The following is a 20808-nucleotide window of genomic DNA, read 5'->3' on the forward strand; positions in this document are numbered from 1 at the left end:
AGGTATGTCTGTTGTAACACTAGACAAACACCGAGGCGAGTTGACCTACCTCCGGGAAGTCCTCAGCGTACCCCCAGAAGTACCTGTGCCCCTAGCTGAGCCCTACTGCTCTAAGCCACACCTACTTCCCTCACATAACTGAGGTATTTTGATGCTGCCCTTCTCCAAACTCCCAGGATAAAACCCAGGATCTGGGCTCCCAGGCCATCTGCTTTAACCACTAGGCCCTTCTGCACAGCACAGGGAACTCCATTCGAACAAGGCCATGGGTGGGCATTAGTCCATGATGGAGGCTGCCAGCACGGCACAGCTGTGGGGGAGAGAAGTGACGCAGTGGACTGGGGCTTCCTGTGTCCCAAAGAGGGTGGGAAGGACCCTGCAGGTTCTCCCAGGTGCAGCAACAATTCTGGTGACAGGCAGAGAAAAACAGGAGATGGGGTGGGGGAGGGACAACTTGTTCTTCCCTGTAGCAGAGAGTTCCACAGGCACCAACTCCTGCACGCGAGAAGTCAACCCTTCCAATCCCCATATCCCTGAGCCAAATGGTCCCCGCCCTGGAGCCAGATGGGGGCTGGCACCTCCTCGTGAGGAAAGGCACCATTCCCTACTCCTGCCACGTCTACCCCTCTTACCTTCCTCTGTTGTGCATAGCTCCATCCTGCAGCAGTGAGTTCCACCGGCTGCAGCACAGTGGGTGAGAACATCCAGCTGGGGCTTTGCAGAGGAGCTGTGTGTGACCATAAATGACCCTTCTGATGGTGCCACCCCCCCCCCTCTGGTATTTCTCCTCTCTTCCTTTCCACACCCCCTTTTCCCTCCTCATCCTCACTTCCAACCCCTCTTCCGTCTCTCCTCCGGGTGCCATGGAACAAGATATGTCAACCTTCCCACCAAGCCCAGAGCCAAATTCCACCCAGACACAAGCAGCTGTGAGCACCACTCACCTGGCCATGGCTGTGCTGTTGTTCACCATCTCCTGCTTGGGGTGGTGGGGAACGGGCTGTACCTGTGGGTGCTGGTGATGAAGATGAGGAGGACGGTGACCACACTCTAGTTCCTCCACCTGATCTTCTGCTACTTCCTCTTCGCCCTGCTGATCCCCTTCTTTGCCGTCTACGTCCTTCTGGGTTTCTGCTGGGTCTTCGGCACGGCCATATGCAAACTCCTCAACGCCTGCATCTCCTTAGGCATGTTCTCCTCCGTCTTTCTCCTCACCCTCATCAGCCTGGACCGCTACACCCTCACTCACCACCCCCTCCGGTGCTGGACCCACCGCACTGTGCCCCCGGCTAGGAAGCTGGTTGTGGGTGTGTGGCTGGTCTCCATTGTGCTCAGCGCTCCCTACCTGGCTTTCCAGGAGACCCGCGAGGCGGCCGGGGACAGGAGCATCTGCATGAACAATTATGCTCTCTATGGAGAGGGGAGCAGAACAGAGATGCAGGACATGGGGAGACAGGTGAAGCTGGCCGTCTTGGTGGACCGGTTCCTGCTGGGCTTCTTGCTGCCCTTCTGCACCATTGCAGGATGCTACGGTCGAATGGGGCTGATGATGAAGCAGAAGGATGTGGCCTGGGCTGGGAAGCCCTTGAGAGTCCTGGTGAACACAGTGCTTTCCTTCTTCCTTGGCTGGCTGCCCTTCCACCTCTACCAAGGCTTGATGCTTTATACAAAGGACCTGCCAAAGTCATTGATGGGTTCCCTCTTGGTCATTTACACCTTCATCTTGTGCTTCAATGCCCGTTTCACCCTCACCTTCTACCTGTTCATGGGGGCAGAAATTCTGGCTGGTCTTCAGGTCATCCCTTCTCACCCTGGTTGAAGCGGCTTTTGTTGATGAACTTGGCAACAGTGCCCCCAAGTCTAGTGGAAGAAACAGGTCAGAATTTGAGATGTTGTCCAGACTCATGGACAGATGAAAATCTGGCATCCCATTTGTTCCTAGATCCCCGATGTTTCTAATACCTGATGGGTTCCATGAACCTCACTGTTCATAAACATTGCAATGTTCCTGGATTCTAGATTCAGGACTATCTCCAGACTCCCTTTGGTTCTAGGTCTCACAATTGTTCCATCTCAGTGAGACATCAATGGCACCAGATCAGGAGCCATCTCCAGAATCTTGTTTCCAGGTCTCTCACTGTGTTCCAGCCTAATTCACTCGCTTGCTTTCTCCATCACAAGTTGGTTCTGGAATTGCATTTTTTCTCAGTCTGTTATTGTGCTGAAATTTCCAATCCATGAGTTGTATGTTAGCGGATGGATCTAGGACATCACTGGATTCTATAGTGTTTTCAAAATAAACAGAGTCCAACACGATCCTGATCTTTTTCTAGAAGTCTCCTAGTGATTCTAGATTTCCAAATGGTTTAATGTATTAGGTGTAGTATATTCTAGATGAGTGTATGATAATAGCAGTAGCTAAATCTTCTCCAGTGCTTGTCATCTGTAGAACTCCAAGAACTCTACCAGCAAGGTCAGTAGCACTCCTCCAGTTTTTGCAAATGGGGAAACTGAGGCACAGAGCATGGAAATGACTTGACCATAGTCACCCACCAATCCCCTGGCAGAACTGAGAACAAACCCAGGTCTCCTGCATCCCAGCCCAGGTCTCAATCCATTGCATCTCCTTAGACTGCGAGCTCTCTGGGACAGAGACTTTTTTCCTCTGTGCTTGTAAAGGACTTAGCACAGCAGGGTCTGCGGCCAGGACTGGGGTTCCCAGAGCTCCTGAAATGAAATAAGAAGTAATAATCATTCCCAGGGTCACTCCTTGAACTGCATAGATTCTGTAAAGTTTGTACGACAGATGTAAAATACTTTACTACCATCTCATGACCCAGTCACTGGGGCAGCCAGGGTGTGGAGGCTCGAGCTTAGCTTAGGAGCGGCCAGTAAGAAGAAAAAGCCAGTAGCACAAGGAAGAGCTCCAGAAAACCCGCCTGCCCTTGAACACTGCGAGTGGTGAAGAAGCAACGTCAAGTAACTATGAAATTCCCACCTGCCAACTCCAAGCAAGTGACAAAACCTTGGCTGAGGCGAGGGGTCAGCAGATGAAAAGGACAAAAGAGACTTTAAAGGGCCCTCCCTGGTGGGTTCTCCATCACTGCCAATTTTTGAGGTAGAGCTGGGGTGGGAGATTGAGGATCAGCTCTTCTTCAACCAGGGACAAACTCAGGGACGCTCTGCAGAAGGTCGGACTAGCAGACCCTCAGGCACCTTTCAGCTGTGGAGTCACTCCATCTACACAGAAGTCAGGCAGGGGTTGTTGTGGTGCTGCACCCATTGTCACGTAGGGCTCACTGGCCTGTCCGAACAAGCTGGGCATCTGTGGGCCACCAGCCCTGCCTGGAGTCCAGGTAAGTTAGACGTGTGTGTCTGACTAGTCTGATGAATCATGACTGACAACCGTGACAGATGCCGCTGCTCGATGATTCAAATTCAACACGATCCCATAGGTTCTAGGAATCCCGGCCAACTCTTAACCTCCAGAGTCCCAAGACTGTCCACATTGAGAACCTGATCCGATATGAAGTGGGCGAGCTTGAGATCATGTTCTCCAAGTCCATGTACATTTCAAAAGCCGACAGGATCCCACGCGTGCTGGATATGGGCTAGTTCCCAAACCTTTGCCGTTCTAGGCCTACCAAGATTTTTAAAACACAAACTGGTCCTGGGTGGCCTAGAACAATCTAATTTCAAACTCAGAAATTGCCTCCTAGACACACAGGACTAATTTGCCTGAAAAAAATTTGTCAGCTCTCGAAATCAAGAAATTCAGGAACCACTCAAATGTCTAGAACTCCTGGGGTAGTATTGGGAAATTAAAAATGTGGGTGTTTATTTGTACAACAGAGAGAGAGAGAGAGAGAGAGAAGCATTTTCATGAGTGTTACACATTTGGGTAGCTCCTGAGCTTCTTAATTTCCAAATCAAACAGAAATGAGGTAGAAGAGCCTCGGCTCGAGAGACCCCTGTGCCATTCGTCCCCCTGCAGAACACCAGGAGTTCTGGCTCCCAGCTCCTGTGCCCTATGAGCTAACTGCCCTCTCAGAGCCAGGGAGATAAGCTAAGTGTCCTGGCTCCCAGGCTCACTCCCTGCCCCGACCCTGCTGTAACCACTAGACTTCATTGCCCTCAGAGGCCATCTGAGGTCTGACGTACCAAGCTGTTGAGCAGCTGCATCATCCATCTGGGGCTCGAGCTTGGGCCCTGTGCCACAAGCTCTCTGGGGTGGGCTGGGTGTGAGTGAGGTGTTATTTGGAACAGGAAGGGGCAGGACTTCACATGACTGTTCTCAGAGCAAGCGATCAACACATAGATAACAGAGGTGTTCTCAGAGCCGTCAACCCGCTCGAATGACTAGCCCCCTGCTCGAGCTGGGAAAAAATCCCAGCAGTTATGGCACCCAGACGCTCCCTGCCTTAACCATTAGACCCTACCACCTCCCAGAGCTGGGGACAGAGCCCAGCAGTCCTGGCTCCCAGCTTCCCTGCTCTAACCACTAGACCTCCCTACCCCCTGGGCAGGAGATGACTGAGCTCTCCTTGTGCATTAACAGAGCTGGGGTTATCTCTGGGGAAGGTGAGGGCATTGGTGGGCTGGGCACCAGGACCCCTGGGGTCTTTTCCCAGCTCTGAGAGGTGAGATGTATACCCTGTAAACTCCGTGCTTGGGCAGCTGCCCAAGAGAGATTCCGCTGCTGCCCCGCCGATGAGCAGAGAGGGAGCAGTGTGGGTTTCTATTGGTGGTACACGTCACACCCCCACACCAGCTGCAGAACATAAAATTAATTCTGCACCTGGGTGGAAGAAATGAGCAGGCACATGGGGGGACGGGGACGGGGACGGGGGACGCTAGGGGTGTTCTCTGCAAGGGCAGTGTCCAGAGGATCACTGAAGGCCACTTCGGAGTATGGTTTGCAGCTTGAGGGGCACAGAGAGCAGCCATGCATGGAGCTTGTGGCAGACACAAGGTAAAGGAAAGGAAATACACACAGGCAGGGCTCAGGGGGCAGATGCTTTGCTGGGCACCAACAGGCCACCCAAGACGCTCTCTGTCCTGCCTCCTGCACCGCCCAGGGGAGTCGAAGGGATGGCCCCCCAGGGAATTTTCTTTCTAAGGACACCTAGAAGTCTTCTAAATTTGTCATTGGAAAGGCACCAGTGGAACTCCTGGCCACCGGGGGGATTAACCTGCAGTGCTCTGTGGAAGTCACATGTGAGCTCCGTAACAAGGGAGAAATTTCTCTTTACGCAGATGAGCCCCCCCCCCAACTCCTGCAGCTCTAACACACAGGACCCCACTTCCCACCCACTGGCCTGGAGTTTGGAGCCCCCATCCCCACAACCAGGGCTAGAACCCAGGAGTCCTGGCTCCCAGCCCCCCTTCTCTAGCAAACAGCCCTTCTGCAGAGCTGAGAGGATTCCAATCTAACAAGGCCATAGGGGCGCAGCCCCAGGTTGCGGCCGTAATTCAGCAGCCCCAGACAAGGCAGTCAGTGAGTGGGCAGCGGGTTCCTGTGTTGCAGTGAGGGTGGGAAAGGCCCTGCATTCACCTAGCTCAGGATGTAGCAGCATTTTCTGTGACCAATGGAGCAGCACAGGAAAGGGGGTGGGGGAGGGACAGTTTGGTCCACCCTGCAGCAGTGAGTTCCACCAGCACTCTAGGAGTCAACCCAGCCCATCCCCATTTCCTTAAGGCAGATGCTCCCCGCCCTGCAGAGAGGTTGGAGTCAGCGCCTCTGAGTACGGAAAGGTCCCATATCCCTTTTTCTCTGAGCAACTCTCTCCACCAGATCCCAGTCCCATGGCATTGCCTGCGTAGCTGTGCATGGGGGTGTCTACGCAGCAATGTTATTTGGGAATGGGAGCTGCTCTTCTGAAATAACTTTGAGAACGTCTGCACACTGTAGCTGGAAGCTTGAAATAATTTGGAACTAGCGGTCGGCTGATTTCGAAATCGGTAAACCTCTTTCTACGAGGAATAATGCCTTTTTTGAGAGATAGATTTCGGAAGGGGGACCGTGCAGACAGGGCATAGGAGCTATTTTCAAATAAGCTCTTCCAGAATAGCTCATTCAGGAATCATCCTGATGTGTGGAAATGGTGCTTTGGATGAGAGCCCCTGGAAGCAGTTTTCCCAGGGTCTCTAATATGAAATAGGCTCTATTGTGTGTAAACACAATATTTTGGAATAACTTTTGCTTATTCCAGGGCTTCCCTGGAGTGTAGATGCATTATTCTGGAATAACTTATTTTGGAATACAAACTTTGGAATAAGCTATTCCAGAATAACTTTGCTGTGTAGACATACCCTATTTGACCTACTTGACTGTCCCTTCCTCACTCTTGTCTCTCCTTGGTTGCCCATAGCTCCATCTTGCAGCAGTGATTTCCACGGGTTGCAGCCCAGGTCCTTAGAATATCCAGCCTGGTGCTCATAAAGGTCCATTCCAATGGTAAGTTCCCAACCCTCTGTGGTATTGCACCTTTCCTACACTTCTGCTTTTCTCTCATCCTCTATCGTCCCCTCCAAGTTCAACCCCTCTTCTGTCTCTTCCCAGGGCACCATGGAAGAAGGCAACACAACCCTCACACCAACCCCAGAGGCAATTTCCAATCAGCTCTCAGCAGCTGAGAGTGCTTCAAACCTGGCTGCGGCCGTGTTGCTCTGCCCCACCTTCCTGGTGGGCCTGGTGGGGAACGGGCTGTACCTGTGGGTGCTGGGGCTGCAGATGAAGAGGACGGTGACCACACTGTTGTTCCTCCACCTGATCTCCTGCTACTTCCTCTTCACCCTGCTGATCCCCTTCTTCATTGTCAGTCTCTTTATGGGCTTCCACTGGGTCTTTGGCACAGTCATGTGCAAAGTTGTCAACACCTGCATCTCTGTGGCCATGTTCTCCTCTGTCTTCCTTCTCACCCTCATCAGCCTGGACCGCTACACCCTCACTCACCACCCTATCTGGTGCCGGACTCACCGCACTGTGCCCCAGGCGAGGAAGCTGGTTGTGGGAATGTGGCTGGTCTCCATCGCGCTCAGCGCTCCCTACCTGGCTTTCCGGGAGACCCGTGAGGTGGCCGGGGGCAGGATCATCTGCAAGAACAATTATGCTCTCTACGGAGAGGGGAATGGAACAGGGATGCAGGACATGGGGAGACAGGTGCATCTGGCCCTCTTCGTGGTCCGGTTCCTTCTGGGTTTGTTGCTGCCCTTCTGCACCATTGCGGGATGCTACAGTCGTGTGGGGCTGATGATGAAGAAGAAGAAGCTGGCCTGGGCTGGGAAGCCCTTCAAAGTCCTGGTGACTGTGGTGCTTTCCTTCTTCCTTGCCTGGTTGCCCTACCACCTCTACCATGGCCTGAAGCTCTTCAAGAGGGAGTTACCAGAGTCAGTGACAGTCACCTGCTTGATCATTTACACCTTCGCATCCTGTTTCAATGCCTGTTTCACCCCCATGCTCTACCTTTTTGTGGAGGAGAAGTTCTTGCAGGTCTTCAGGACGTCTCTTCTCACTCTGGTTAAGTTGGCTTTTGTCGACGAACTCGGCAGCAGCGTCCCTGAGTTGAGTGGAAGACACGGGTCAGAAGTTGAGAGTGCATGACAGGAGACGGCCTGAAGTTGTTCGGACTTAGGGAGAGTTGAGAACTTGGTATTTCCTTTGCTCCTAGATCCCCAATGGTCTCAGTACTGATTGATTCCAGGTACATCACTGTTGTTCAACCCCAGATTCTAAATTCACAGCCATCTTCCGATTCCCATGGGCTCTAGGTGTCACTTTTTGCAATCTGAGATATGAGAGGCTCGATATGAGTCAGCAGTGTGCCCTTGTCGCCTAGAAGGCTAACGGCATCTTGGGGTGCATTAATTAGGAGGAGCATGTCCACAAGATCTAACAAATTTATTATTCCCCTCTAGTTGGCACTGGTGAGGCCCCATCTGGAGTGTTGTGTTCAGTTCTGGGCCCCCCAGTACAGAAGTGATGTGAATGCATTGGAGAGGGTCCAGCGAAGGGCAACGAAAATGATTAAGGGGCTGGAGCACATGACCTATAAGGAGATGTTGAGGGATTTGGGCTTGTTTAGTTTGCAGGAGAGAAGACTGAGGGGTGATTTGACAGCAGCCTTCAACTTCCTGAAGGGGGGCTCTGAAGAGGGTGGAGAGAGGCTGTTCTCAGTGGTGACAGGGGACAGAACAAGGAGCAATGGTCTGAAGTTACAGAGCAGGAGGTGTAGTTTGGATATTAGCAAAAACTGTTTCCCCAGGAGGGTGGTGAAGCTCTGGAATGTGTTACCTAGAGAGGTGGTGGAATCTCCATCCCTGGAGTTTTTTAAGTCCTGGCTTGACAAAGCTCTGGCTGGGATGACTTAGTTGGGGTTGATCCTGCTTGAAGCAGGGGGCTGGACTAGATGATCTCCTGAGGTCCCTTCCAGCCCTGGGATTCTACAATTCTGTGATCTCCATCAGTCGTCACTGGCAGCAGATCAGTAGCCAACTCCAGAACCTTGTTTGGTTGAAGTTTCCCACTGTCTTCTAACCTAACCGATTCTCTTGGATGGTGCCTCATCTCCTGGCTCCAGAAGCACATTTATTCTCAGTCTCTCAGTGTGTTCAAACTATGAGTCAATGGGGTCTATGGATCTAGGACATCACTGGATTCTAGAGTCATTTTCAAACCACATAGAACCCAGGAGGTTCAAGATTGTTTGGTACAAGTTTTATTGTGGTTCCAGCTTTGCACATGGTTGATAATGCAGTGGGTAGTATATTATGGACAAGCCCGTGGACGATAATAGTGGTAGCCAGCTCTTTTCCAATGCTTGTCACCTGTAAAGCTCGAAGAACATTACTAAGGAGCTCAGTGGCAATCTGCCCATTTTTACAAATGAGGAAACCGAGGCATAGAGCTGGGAAATGACTTGGCCAAGGTTACCCAGCAGGCCAATGGCAGAACCAGAAACTACCCCAGGTCTCCTGCACTCCAGCCTAGGTCTCTCTTTATTGTGTCTGCTTAGACTGTGAGCTGTTTGAGACAGGGACTCCTTGCATGTGAAATTAGACATATGGGCCTTGTCTACACTACCATACCAGGTAGTGTAGACAAGGTATGGTCACATGTCTTCCTAGGACCTTCTAGACTAAAAGGACAAACAAGGCTGTTTACAAGTTGTTTAGTTGATCACCCAGCCATTAGGGTTCAGGGCACCAGGAATGGCCCTCTTGAGCACTTTTAGATCTATAAACAGATCTACATATCATGGACTTCTCTACACTACCACCTTCCTTTGAAGGAAGGATGGTATTTAGGGTGTTGGAGTTTACGAATGACATGCTAAAGTCCTCCCCGCAACCCCGCGGCAACTTCAAAGTTTTAAAATTCAGAGTACCGGGTATTTGCTTAATGAAGTGTTGCGTATGCACCACAGCAGTTCATTAGCAAACTCCCAACAATCTAATTACCACCAGAGATAGGAGAGTGAGAAGCAGCTCCAGGCTGGAGAACACGCTGAGGCCCTGGGGAAGTGAGCCAGGGAATTGTCATAGCGGCAGCTTATTGAAAGGGACGAGGCAGAGGGGTGGTATCTACTCCAGGCGCAGGGCACCTGTCTGGGCTGGGCTGGGCTGGGCTGGGCTGGGCTGGGCTGGGGGGGGTGACTGAGCCGCAGGAGAACCAGTCGGGGCAAAACGCCAACGAGAAGCAGGTTCATAGGATCTGGCCCCAGCCGAGAAGACATTCACCCCACAACTCTCCAGGGCCACCCCAGGGTGCCGGGGCTGCTAGACTTTGTGGAGCCCCTGCAGCTCTGTGGTGCTTCAGTGCATGGGAAGGGGCTGCTGGGTAGTCGGCAGGGGTGTGGGTTTGGGGCCTGGGCAGGAGGTTGGGGTTCAGGGTCTGGGTGGAAGGGAGGCAGTGAGAAGGGGGGAGGTTATGGGTGAGAGAGAGGATGCAGGAGGAGGATGGGGGTGCGGGATGTGGCTGTGTCTTTCTGACACTCACTGCTCCTGGACGCCCTGGGTGGTTAATCCCTGGCACCCTCTGCAACTGGATCAGACAAGATGGCTCATCCAGTTTTCCAGCAATTCCCCATCGGTCTTGACTTTCCCCATCTGCCTGACGGCCAGTGCAGAATTCCTGCCTCTTGGCCGTGAATGCTTCTCAGCCCCGCACGGCGTGCCGCCTGCTTATTCCTTACCACTTGTGTGGTTTTATCTGCTGCAATATCACATTGAAAGCTGTGAAAGTTCCCTTCCCATGGCTCTTCTGTGCCTGGAGAAACCAAAGACTTTGCAGTCCTTTGTCCCTGTCTGCCAGCTGCCCAGCTCAATTCCTGGCTCCCACTGTCACCCGTTCTCTCTGCAGTGCCAGCCCCACATGTTCAAATAGTCAGACTCCTGAGAAATCATGAGATTGGCTTTAAAATCCTGAGATGAAGCACACATAGTCCGCTTGGGCTTCTTTTTACTCACGTCCTCCTTGTTGAGCTCTGAGGGGGCTCTGGGGTCACATCAGAACTGCTTCCAGGGTTGGAAACTCCCTTTTCCTTTAAAAATCACAGAATGATAGAATCTCGGAACTGGAAGGGACCTCAAGAAGTCATCAAGTCCAGCCCTCTGCTCTCATGGCAGGACCAAGCACTGTCTAGACTAGCTCTGTGAGATACTTATCTAATCTGTTCTTGAATGTCTCCAGTGATGGAGATTTTACAACTACTCCAGGCAATTTATTCTTGTAATTAACCACGCTGGCAGCTAGGAAATTTTCCTAATATCCAAACTAAACCTCACTTGTTGCAGTTTAAGCCCATTGCTCCTTGTCCTAGCATCAGAGGCCAAGGAGAACAATTTTTCTTCCTCCTCCTTGTAACACCCTTTTGCGTATTTGAAAGCTGCTGTCATGTCCCCTCTCAGCCATCTCTTTTCCAAACTGAACAAACCCAGTTCTTTTAATCTTCTCTCATAGGTCATATGAAGTTTAATAAGGACAAATGCAAAGTGCTCCACTTAGGAAGAAACAATCAGTGTCACACATACAGAATGGGAAAGGACTGCCTAGGAATGAGTACAGCAGAAAGGGATCTGGGGGTTATAGTGGACTACAAGCTAAATATGAGTCAACAGTGTGATGCTGTTGTGAAAAAGGCAAACATGATTCTGGGATGCATTAACAGGTGTGCCGTGAACAAGACACGAGAAGTCATTCTTCCGCTCTACTCTGCGCTGGTTAGGCCTCAGCTGGAGTATCGTGTCCAGTTCTGGGCACCGCAGTTCAGGAAGGACGTGGAGAAATTGGAGAGGGTCCAGAGGAGAGCAACAAGAATGATCAAAGGTCTAGAGAACATGACCTATGAAGAAAGGCTGAAAGAATTGGGCTTGTTTAGTTTGGGAAAGAGAAGATTGAGGGGGGACATGATAGCATTTTTCAGGTATCTAAAAGGGTGTCATAAGGCAGAGGGAGGGATCTTGTTCTTCCTTGCCTCTGAGGATAGGACAAGAGGCAATGGACTGAAATTGCAGCAGGGGAGGTTCAGGTTGGACATTAGGAAAAAGTTCCTAACTCTCAGGGTGATCAAACACTGGAACGAATTGCCAAGGGAGGTGGTAGAATCTCCATCACTGGAGCTGTTTAAGAAGAGGTTAGATAGATGGCTTTCAGGGATGGTCTAGAAAGTGCTTGGTCCTGCCATGAGGGCAAGGGGCTGGACTCGACGGCCTCTCGAGTTCCCTTCCAGTCCTACTCTTCTATGATTCTATATTTTCTAGACTTTTACTCATTTTAGTTGCTCTTCTGTGGATCCTTTCCAGTTTCTCCACATCTTTCCTAAAACGTGGGGCCCGGAACCAGACACCGTTCTCCAGTCGAGGTCTAATCAGCACAGAGCAGAGCAGAGGAACAACTTCTCATGTCTTGCTCACAACACTCGTGTTAATGCAGCCCAGGATCAGGTTTGCTTTCTTTTCTTTTCTTTTCTTTTCTTTTCTTTCTTTCTTTTTTTTTTTGCAATAGCATCACACTGTTGACTCATTGTCAGCTTCTCAGCTTGTGGTCCATTCTGACCCCTGGATCCCTGTCTGCAGCCCTCCTTCCTAGGGAGTCCTTCCTAGTCTGTCTGTATGAAACTGATTGTTCCTCCCTGACTGCAGTATTTTGCATTTGTCCATATTGAACTTCATCCTATTGGCCTCAGCCCATTTCTCCAGATTGTCCAGGTCATTTGGAATTATGACCCTGTTCTCCAAAGCCCTTGCAATCTCTCCCAGCTCGGTATCATCTGCACTCTTTATAAGCACACTCTATGCCAGCCCAAATCCAGTGACTCCAGGAGCTGGAGCTTTAAGGAAGACCACACAGGACATGTGACTCAGGAAGAAAACCACAAAAGCTGGCAAAATGTCTCTCTTTGAACACTGATACTGCTGTTCTCGTTTATTCTCCTCTTTTCTTACCTTCAGTTTCGTTCTTGCTCAACAAATGTGGCCAACTAGCTGTTAGAAGATAAGCTGCCTTCCCCTCCTGTGCCTGTCTGCGTGGCCAAGTCATGGTTTGTGACAGTTTGCACTCATGCAACCCCCCTCCCCAGTTGCTGCATTAGCTCCAAGCAACAACCACAACAGAAGCCCTGGCTCAGGCTCTAGGACATGACTGGATTCTAGAGAGTTTTCAAACCATGAGGAATCCAGTAGGTTCCAGATTGTTTGTCTGCTGAAGTTTAAGCATGTTTCTAGATTTCCAAGTTGTTTGAAATCTATTCCCTCTTCTTTGGTGTCTATCACCAGCTGATCTTCAAATGGTTTGTCAACTAGGTCAGTAGCATTCTCTCAGTTTTTACAAAAGGGGAAACTGAGCCAGAGCAAGGGAAGTGACTTGGCCAAGGTCACCCAGCAGGCCAATGGTGGAATCGGGAACAAATCCGCCTCTCCTGACTCCCAGCCCATGTCTCCATCCGTTGCATCTCCTCCGAATGTGAGGTCTCTGAGACGTGGACTGTCCTTTCACTCTGTGTTTGTATAGTCCCGAGCACAATAGGGTACTGGGCTGGGACTAGGGCTCCCAGAGCTCCCAGTAAATAATATTAATTTATAATAATTCCCAGGTGTTCTTTGAACGACGTAGTTTCTGTAAGGTTTTGTACGTGGCGGGTCTGAAATAATATGCAACCACCATGTGTCATAATCACTGGGTTATTTAGTGTGTGGAAGCTCTGGTTGAATTTAAGAGTAGCCAGTAAGGAAAAGAATCCAGAAGGACAAAGAGCAGCTAGAGAGAAACCACCTGCCTGTGAACACTTCAGGGTGGTGAAGAGCTCAGCTCATAACTGTGACGTCGTATGGAATCCAGGTGACCGTATATCACTGCATTGAAGTGAATCATGCGAGGTAGCCAGGTGAGTTAACCAGTGGGTGTCCCTGCCAGCGGGGAGCAGTGAAGGCAGGCTGACATGAGTTATCAGTTTCGTGGGCAAAAACCCACTTCCTCAGATGCGTGAGTCATGAAGTGGGTGTTTGCCCCAGAAAGCTCGTGCTCCAACATATCTGTTAGTCTATAAGGTGCCACAGGACTTCTTGTTGTTCTCAAAGATACAGACTAACCCGGCGACCTCTCGACATGGGTTATCAGTGGGACCCAATGCAGAGGAATGGACTTCTGTGAGGCGAAGAGACCTTTGTTTGGAAGGATCAAACTCCCTTCCCCGAGGCGGGACAGAACCCCGGAGCCCGGACATCCATCTCCTTCCTCCAAGGATGAGACACCCTCACCACTTCCTTGGCTAGGTGTTGTACCATCGGTGAGCCACCTTTGACCTCGTTAGCTCAGCACAAAGGCCCTCGCTGGTCATGATACAGCCCTGCCAGGAGAGGGTTTGTGTAAAACAAAGGGCCCTTCCTCTTCACAGGGTCGTACCTCAACAGATGAGCTGTTGGTTAAATGTCTAGCAGGTCAGAGCAGGGCCTGGGAGCCAGGACTCCTGAGTCCACGAGGGGGGTGAATTCTAGTGTTTTCAGAGCATTGGGCGGGCAGAGGGGTCAAGGGAGGGGGCTGGGAGCCAGGAGTCCTGGGCTCTGGCTCTGGGAGGAGAATGAGAGCTCCTCATGACATTCTGCACCTTGGGGAAGCACCTGTAATCCCCGTGTTTCTATATAATTGCGACCTGGCCCCGTAAGGTATCGGGAAAGGTTATGATCTGCTGAAGTCCACAGGACTGCCTGAATACGTGTGTATCTTGAGTGCATATGAAGTTAGGAGATGTTGTGTGGGTGTCACTAAAATGGGCTGTAAGCTGGAGAACCAGACAGATGTTAGAGAGAACAGCTAGGGGAGTAAACGCCCCAAGGGGGAGGTGCCAAACAACCATCAACAGCCTTTGTCCAGTCAAACAGCTATTCACAGACGAGCCCTTAGCTCGACAATGCTCTCTGCTATGGATTTCCATGGGAACTACAAGTCAGTGGCTCGCCGGCCTGAGGCCACCCCAGGGCAATCGCTCACCTGGCCTGGAGACTCATCGGTGTCCCCACCCCAGAGCTGCCTGGACCTGTGATCTCCAAGCTCATGGGCTAATGGTACGAAGCCCAACACGGTGGGTCCATGCTTGTTCAGTTGCAAAGATCCAAGTTCATTGAGAAGACAAAAGACTCCAGCAGAAGAGACCAGCCCAGGGTTACGGGACAAACCTGGACATTAGAACTGCCCAGTCTGCATGTTTCCCAGCCCAATGGGGCTGAGAGTTTTGACCGTGTGATTTTATTTCATTTCTTTTGGCAACTTAACTCTGACTTTTTGCCTCTCACCTGTAATGCTTTACAATCTCTTTTGTTGTCAATAAACTCGTTTCACAGGTCATCTCAGCCAGCGAGCTGGCTTGAATGGCTGGTAAATCTGCTCAGGTTTACAAAGGCTGGTTTGTAGCAGAGATACGGCCTTGGGGAATGAATGACTGGGGAGAGGTAACAGCAAAAGTAGGAGACTAGGCCAAGATTTGCCCAAGGGTTAGAGCATGTGGTTTTGGGGATCTGGATTTCTGGTTCTGCTAACTTCTCTGAAAGGAAAAAAGTTACCATAAGTTTGTAGTGTAGATGTGGCTTTAGGTCTATATATCCTGATTTCCCCCAGAGGGAGGTGAAGCACTGGAATGCGTTGCCTAGAGAGGTGGTGGAATCTCCATCCCTGGAGGTTTCTAAGTCCCAGCTTGACAAAGCTCTGTCTGGGATGACTTAGTTGGTGTTGATCCTGCTTTAGGCAGGGGGCTGGACTAGGTGACTTCCTGAGCTCCCTTCCAGCCCTAGAAGTCTATGATTCTTTCCGCTTTACATTGCCAAGTGGTGAACCAATTAATTGATTTACACAGCTTGTCTTGAGATGTGCAAGAGGGTATCTCCTGGGGATCTGGGCGGTGCCTTTCTTTGTGTGATTCAGGAGCATTCATTCAATCTGGCTGAGGGTGGGGCATCCCAGGCAGCTGTGCTGAGTGATCCCCGAGCCTGGAGGGGTTTGCTGCTGGTCACTAGCAAAGCAATCTGAGAGACAGCCCAGGCTGGAGAGCCAAAGGGCACGGTGGTCCTACAGTCCCAGGATACACCCCATCGGCTCTGTCACACTCGTTTCAAAACCATGGCTGGTGCTTAGCTACGTGTTTTGCTAAGATAGTGTCCAACGAGCATTTCCGTTTCTGGTTTGCAAGTCGTGGATTTCAGAGCAGGTGGGGGGTGGAGCATCTAAAAGGCTGGGGGTGAATTCAGCGCAGAGAGTGAGGCTCAGAGCTGCAGAAACAAACACACAGACGTTTTGCTGGGAAATCACACACCCTCCGAGGCTCCTTCTACGCTGGGCCTGTCTTTCTATAACCTTCTGCTCAGGTAAGTCACGGGCAGGGGATTTCTGGTGGGGCCTAGAGGGTCATTTCCAGGCCTAGAAATACAGACACTAGATACTGCCAAGGGAAACCTGTGGGACTCCTGTCCACTGTCTTTCAGTGGGGTGAGCCTGTGGGACTCTCAGCCACTGGTTTTTGGTGGGATTAGCCTGTGGGACTCTCAGCCACTGGTTTTTGGTGGGATTAGCCTGTGGGAATCCCAGCCACTGTCTTTCACTGGGGTTAGCCTGTGGGTCTCCCAGCCACTGTCTTTCACTGGGGTTAGCCTGTGGGACTCCCGGCCACTGGATTTCAATGAGTGCTGATTTGTAAAAATTACCTGGTGCAATCTGTGATAGGGATGAAATTTTCTCTCATTTCACATTAAGCAGGCGAGATGCTCCCTGCTCATGACACTCTGAGCCATCACACCCCACTTCCCTCTGCCAGCCCAGGGGGTCTGACCTGCAGCATCACCCCCTCCCAAAGGTGAGGAAAGAACCCAGGAGTCCTGGCTGCCACATTTCCCCTTCCTAACATTTTAGGCTTCCATCGCTCCCTCCCTCCTTCCCTCCCTGAGCCAAGGACAGAACCTGGGAGGCCTGGCTCCCCCACGCTCCCTCTCCCTGCAACCATCAGGCCATTCTGCAGAGCGAAGGGCACGCCGATCTAACACCGCTTTAGGGGATGCAGTGGCGTAACCCTGCTGCAGAGTGAGCAGCCTGCCTGCGGAGCAGAGATGCAGCTCGGTGGAGTGAGGCTTCCTGTGTTACAGTGGGGGTGGAAAGGGCCCTGCACATTCTCACAGGTCAGATGAAGCAGCAAGGCCTGTGCAGACAGATGAGCCCAGAGAGCCTGCTGGAGGATGGTTGGTTTTTCTGGCAGCAATCAATTCCATGCGCACCAGCTCCTGCATCCTAGGAGTTAACTGGGCCAGTTCCCATCCACCTCAGGTAGCCAGTGCCTGCTCTGGAGAAAGGTTGGAGCCGGTGCCTCCCAGTGGGGAAAGACCCCATCTCCCCATATTCTCCACCTCCAGCTTAGGCTGCAGCTACACTACGAGATAAAATCGATATTAAGTCAGTGAGACCGATTTTCCCAGTGCCTGGCATCCCTGAAAATTCCATTAGCTCAACTTATGAACTGCTAAAATGGACATGGTATTGAAAGCCTCCCTGGCAATTTAATCCACTGTTTGACTGCCCTGACAGTTAGGTACTTTTTCCTAATGTCCAACCTAAACCTCCCTTGCTGCAGTTTAAGCCCGTTGCCTCTTGTTCTATCCTCAGAGGCCAAAAAGAACAAGTTTTCTCCCTCCTCCTTATGACACCCTTTGAGATACTTGACAACCGCTCTCATGTCCCTCTCAATCTTCTCTTTCCAAACTAAACAAGCCCAATTCTTTCAGCCTTTCTTCATAGGTCACATTCTCTAGACCTTTAATCCTTCTTGTCCCTCCTTTCTGGACCCTCTGTAATTTCTCCACATCTTTCTTGAACCGTGGTGCCCAGAACTGGACACAATACTCCAGCTGAGGCCTAACCAGCGCAGAGCAGAGCGGGAGAATGACTTCTCGTGTCTTGTTCGCAACACACCGGTTAATGCATCCCAGAATCATGTTTGCTTTTTTTGCAACAGCATCGCACTGTTGACTCATATTTAGCTTGTGGTCCACTATAACCCCCAGATCCCTTTCTGCTGTAGTCGTTCCTAGACAGTCTCTCCCCATTCTGTATGTGTGAAACTGATCGTTCCTTCCCAAGTGGAGCACTTTGCATTTGTCCTTATTAAACTTCATCCAGGTTTGTCCTTATTAAACTTCATCCATGATTTTGAGGGGCTGGCTGTAGCCAGGGGTCTTGTAGCTGCCCTGAGCCATAGGCGCCCCAATAAAGGCAATGTATTAGCTGCACAATTACCACAGTTGCTGAAGTAAGGCTTGGGAATATTTTTCCATGTGCAAACCTGGCTGTAGTCTGAGGTCTTTTAGTCTGATGGTTCATTTGAGTTTCAGTGCTACTGGGGCATAAGGCTCTTCTTTCCCAGGTGGCCTAAATCCAGATTCAAATCACAGAATCACAGGGCTGGAAGGGACCTCAGGAGGTCATCTAGTCCAGCCCCTGCTTCAAGCAGGATCAACCCCCACTAAGTCATCCCAGCCAGGACCTTGTCCATTCGGTACTTAAAAACCTCTAGGGATGGAGAATCCACCACCTCTCTAGGCAACACATTCCAATGCTTCATCACCCGCCTGGTGAAGTAGTTTTTCTTAATATCTAACCTACACCTCTCCCTCTTCAACTTCATACCATTACTCCTTGTTCTGCCATCTGACACCACTGAGAACAGTTTCTGACACTCCTCTTTGGAGCTCCCCTTCAGGAAGTTGAAGGCTGCTGTTAAATCACCTCTAAGTCTTCTCTTTTGTAAACTAAACAAGCCCAAATCCTTCAGCCTATCCTCATAGGTCTTGTGCTCCAGACCTTTAATCACTTTTGTTGCCCTTCGCTGAACCTGCTCCAGCAAATCCACATCCTTTTTATACTGGGGGGCCCAAAACTGGACACAATATTCCAGATGTGGCCTCACCAGTGCCGAATAAAGAGGAATAACTACTTCTCTAGATCTGCTCGAAATGCTCCTCCTAATGCACCCAAGTATGCCGTTAGCCTTCTTGGCTACAAGGGCACACTGTTTACTCATATCCAGCCTTTCATCCACCATAACCCCTGGGTCCCTTTCCATCGTACTGCTGCTGAGCCAGTTGGTCCCCAGCCTGTAACAATGTTTGGGATTCTTCCGCCCCAGGTGCAGGACTCTACACTTCTCCTTATTGAACCACATCAGGTTTCTTTTGGCCCAGTCCTCCAATTTATCCAGGTCTCTCTGGATTCTCTCTCTACCCTCCAACAAATCTACGTCTACCCCTAGTTTTGTGTCATCCGCAAACTTGCTGAGGTTGCAATCCAGTCCCTCATCCAGGTCATTAATAAAGATGTTGAATAACACCGGCCCCAGAACTGAGTCTTGCGGGACTCTGCTTGAAACAGACCACCATCCAGATATTGAGCCATTGACCACTACCCATTGGGCCCAACCATCAAGCCAGCTTTCTCTCCATCTTATAGTCCAAGGATCTAATCCATATTTCCTTAACTTGCGGACAAGAATGTTGTGGGAGACCATATCAAAAGCCTTGCTGAAGTCAAGATATATCACATCCACTGACTTCCCCATGTCCACAGAGCTTGTTACCTCATCATAGAAGCTAATCAGATTGGTCAGGCGGGACTTGCCCCTGGTGAATCCATGTTGGCTACTTTTGATCACTTTCCCCTCTTCCAAGTGCTTCAAAACGGATTCTTTAAGGATTCCCTCCATTATTTTTCCAGGGATTGAGGTGAGGCTGATAGGTCTATAGTTCCCTTGAGAACTATATCTGAAATCTGAGAAAGAGGCACTCCGTGGGCAGTCACAATTCGCGTGGCTGTCAACTGGGTCCCGTCTTTTAGCCGTCCTGGCCCACTGCTGCCGATTCATTCGAGTTTCAGTGTAACAACTGTGTCTTCTTAAACATACTGAACATGGCCGGGGAAAGAGGGGAATGAAATGGGGGCCGATGGCATCGTATACCCACATACACTTGGGGGGCCAGAATGCAATGGGGCTCAGGGAATTGTGGGATAGGTTCCCACAAATACGCTGCAGCTGCACTCAAGTTAAGCTACTTGTGCGTGGCAGCAGTAAGTCGATTTTGTGGGATGGCGAAGATGCTCAAAAGCGAATGGATAAAACCCAGTGGTAAGAAATCAATTTTAATAAAATCGATTTTATCTTGGAGTGTAGACCCAGCCTTAGTGGAGCCATGCAGTGACCTAGTATACAACAGTCAGTTTCCCTACCTCTGCCAATCTACCATGACTCTTGTCTTTCCCTGCTCCTGGTAGCTCTATCTTCTAGCAGTGAGCACCACTGACTGTCCCAGTCAAAGCCCAGCCTGGATATTCTAGCGCAGTGGTTCCCAATCTTGGGCTCTGTGAGGCTATTGCAGGGGGTCTGTGGAAATAAGGAAAGATAAATAAAAATGATCATAGAAAATAAGTTTTGAGTAAACTGCAAAGTTACAATCATTACGAGTTTTAAATTAAATATCTTCCAGGCTTGTTATTAATTGCTGTCCGGAAATCGATGTTGTGGTTTCCTTTTTCATTGACTGAAGTACGCACAGCAGCTAGAATTGGTTTGATGTGGGGAGGCATGAATGGTTGTGGGGGGTAACTGGGGTCTGTGGATAGTTTGGGGGTGATTGGGTGTCCACGCTAATGAAAAGGTGGGGAACCGCTGGTCTAGACAACCAGGGTGTGTGCAGAATGGACATCTCCAAGCATTCGTTCCTCACCAGCTCTGTTATAGACAACAAACAATCCCTTGGCGCCTTAGAGACTAATGCACTTAAGCTGTGTCTACACGTGCACGCTACTTCGAAGTAGCGGCACTAACTTCGAAATAGTGCCCGTCGCGGCTACACGCGTCGGGCGCTATTTCAAAGTTAACTTCGACGTTAGGCGGCGAGACGTCGAAGTCCCTAACCTCATGAGGGCATCGGAATAGCGCCCTACTTCGACGTTCAACGTCGAAGTAGGGACCGTGTAGACGATCTGCGTCCTGCAACGTCGAAATTGCCGGGTCCTCCATGGCAGCCATCAGCTGGGGGGTTGAGAGACGCTCTCTCTCCAGCCCCTGCGGGGCTCTATGGTCACTGTGTGCAGCAGCCCTTAGCCCAGGGCTTCTGGCTGCTGCTGCGGCAGCTGGGGATCCATGCTGCAGGCACAGGGTCTGCAACCAGTTGTCGGCTCTGTGTATCTTGTGTTGTTTAGTACAACTGTGTCTGGGAGGGGCCCTTTAAAGGAGCGGCTTGCTGTTGAGTCCGCCCTGTGACCCTGTCTGCAGCTGTGCCTGG

General features: G+C 50.7%; 1 protein-coding gene and 1 pseudogene across 1 annotated transcript; both read left to right on the forward strand.

Moving 5' to 3' along the window:
• Positions 1-863: 863 nt before the first annotated feature.
• On the forward strand, positions 864-1916 carry LOC142004061 (putative G-protein coupled receptor 33; annotated as a pseudogene).
• Positions 1917-6568: 4652 nt separating this feature from the next.
• Positions 6569-7603, forward strand: LOC142004062 (putative G-protein coupled receptor 33). The gene has a single exon (XM_074981483.1). The coding sequence runs from the start codon at positions 6569-6571 to the stop codon at positions 7601-7603; it is 1035 nt and encodes a 344-aa protein (XP_074837584.1).
• Positions 7604-20808: the final 13205 nt, after the last annotated feature.

This window comes from Carettochelys insculpta, chromosome 30, assembly GCF_033958435.1.
Source record: "Carettochelys insculpta isolate YL-2023 chromosome 30, ASM3395843v1, whole genome shotgun sequence".
NCBI classification, from domain to species: Eukaryota; Metazoa; Chordata; order Testudines; family Carettochelyidae; genus Carettochelys; species Carettochelys insculpta.

Coding starts and splice junctions, on each gene's coding strand:
- LOC142004062 (XM_074981483.1), top strand. CDS start 6,569: ATGGAAGAAGGCAACACAACCCTCACACCAACCCCAGAGGCAATTTCC.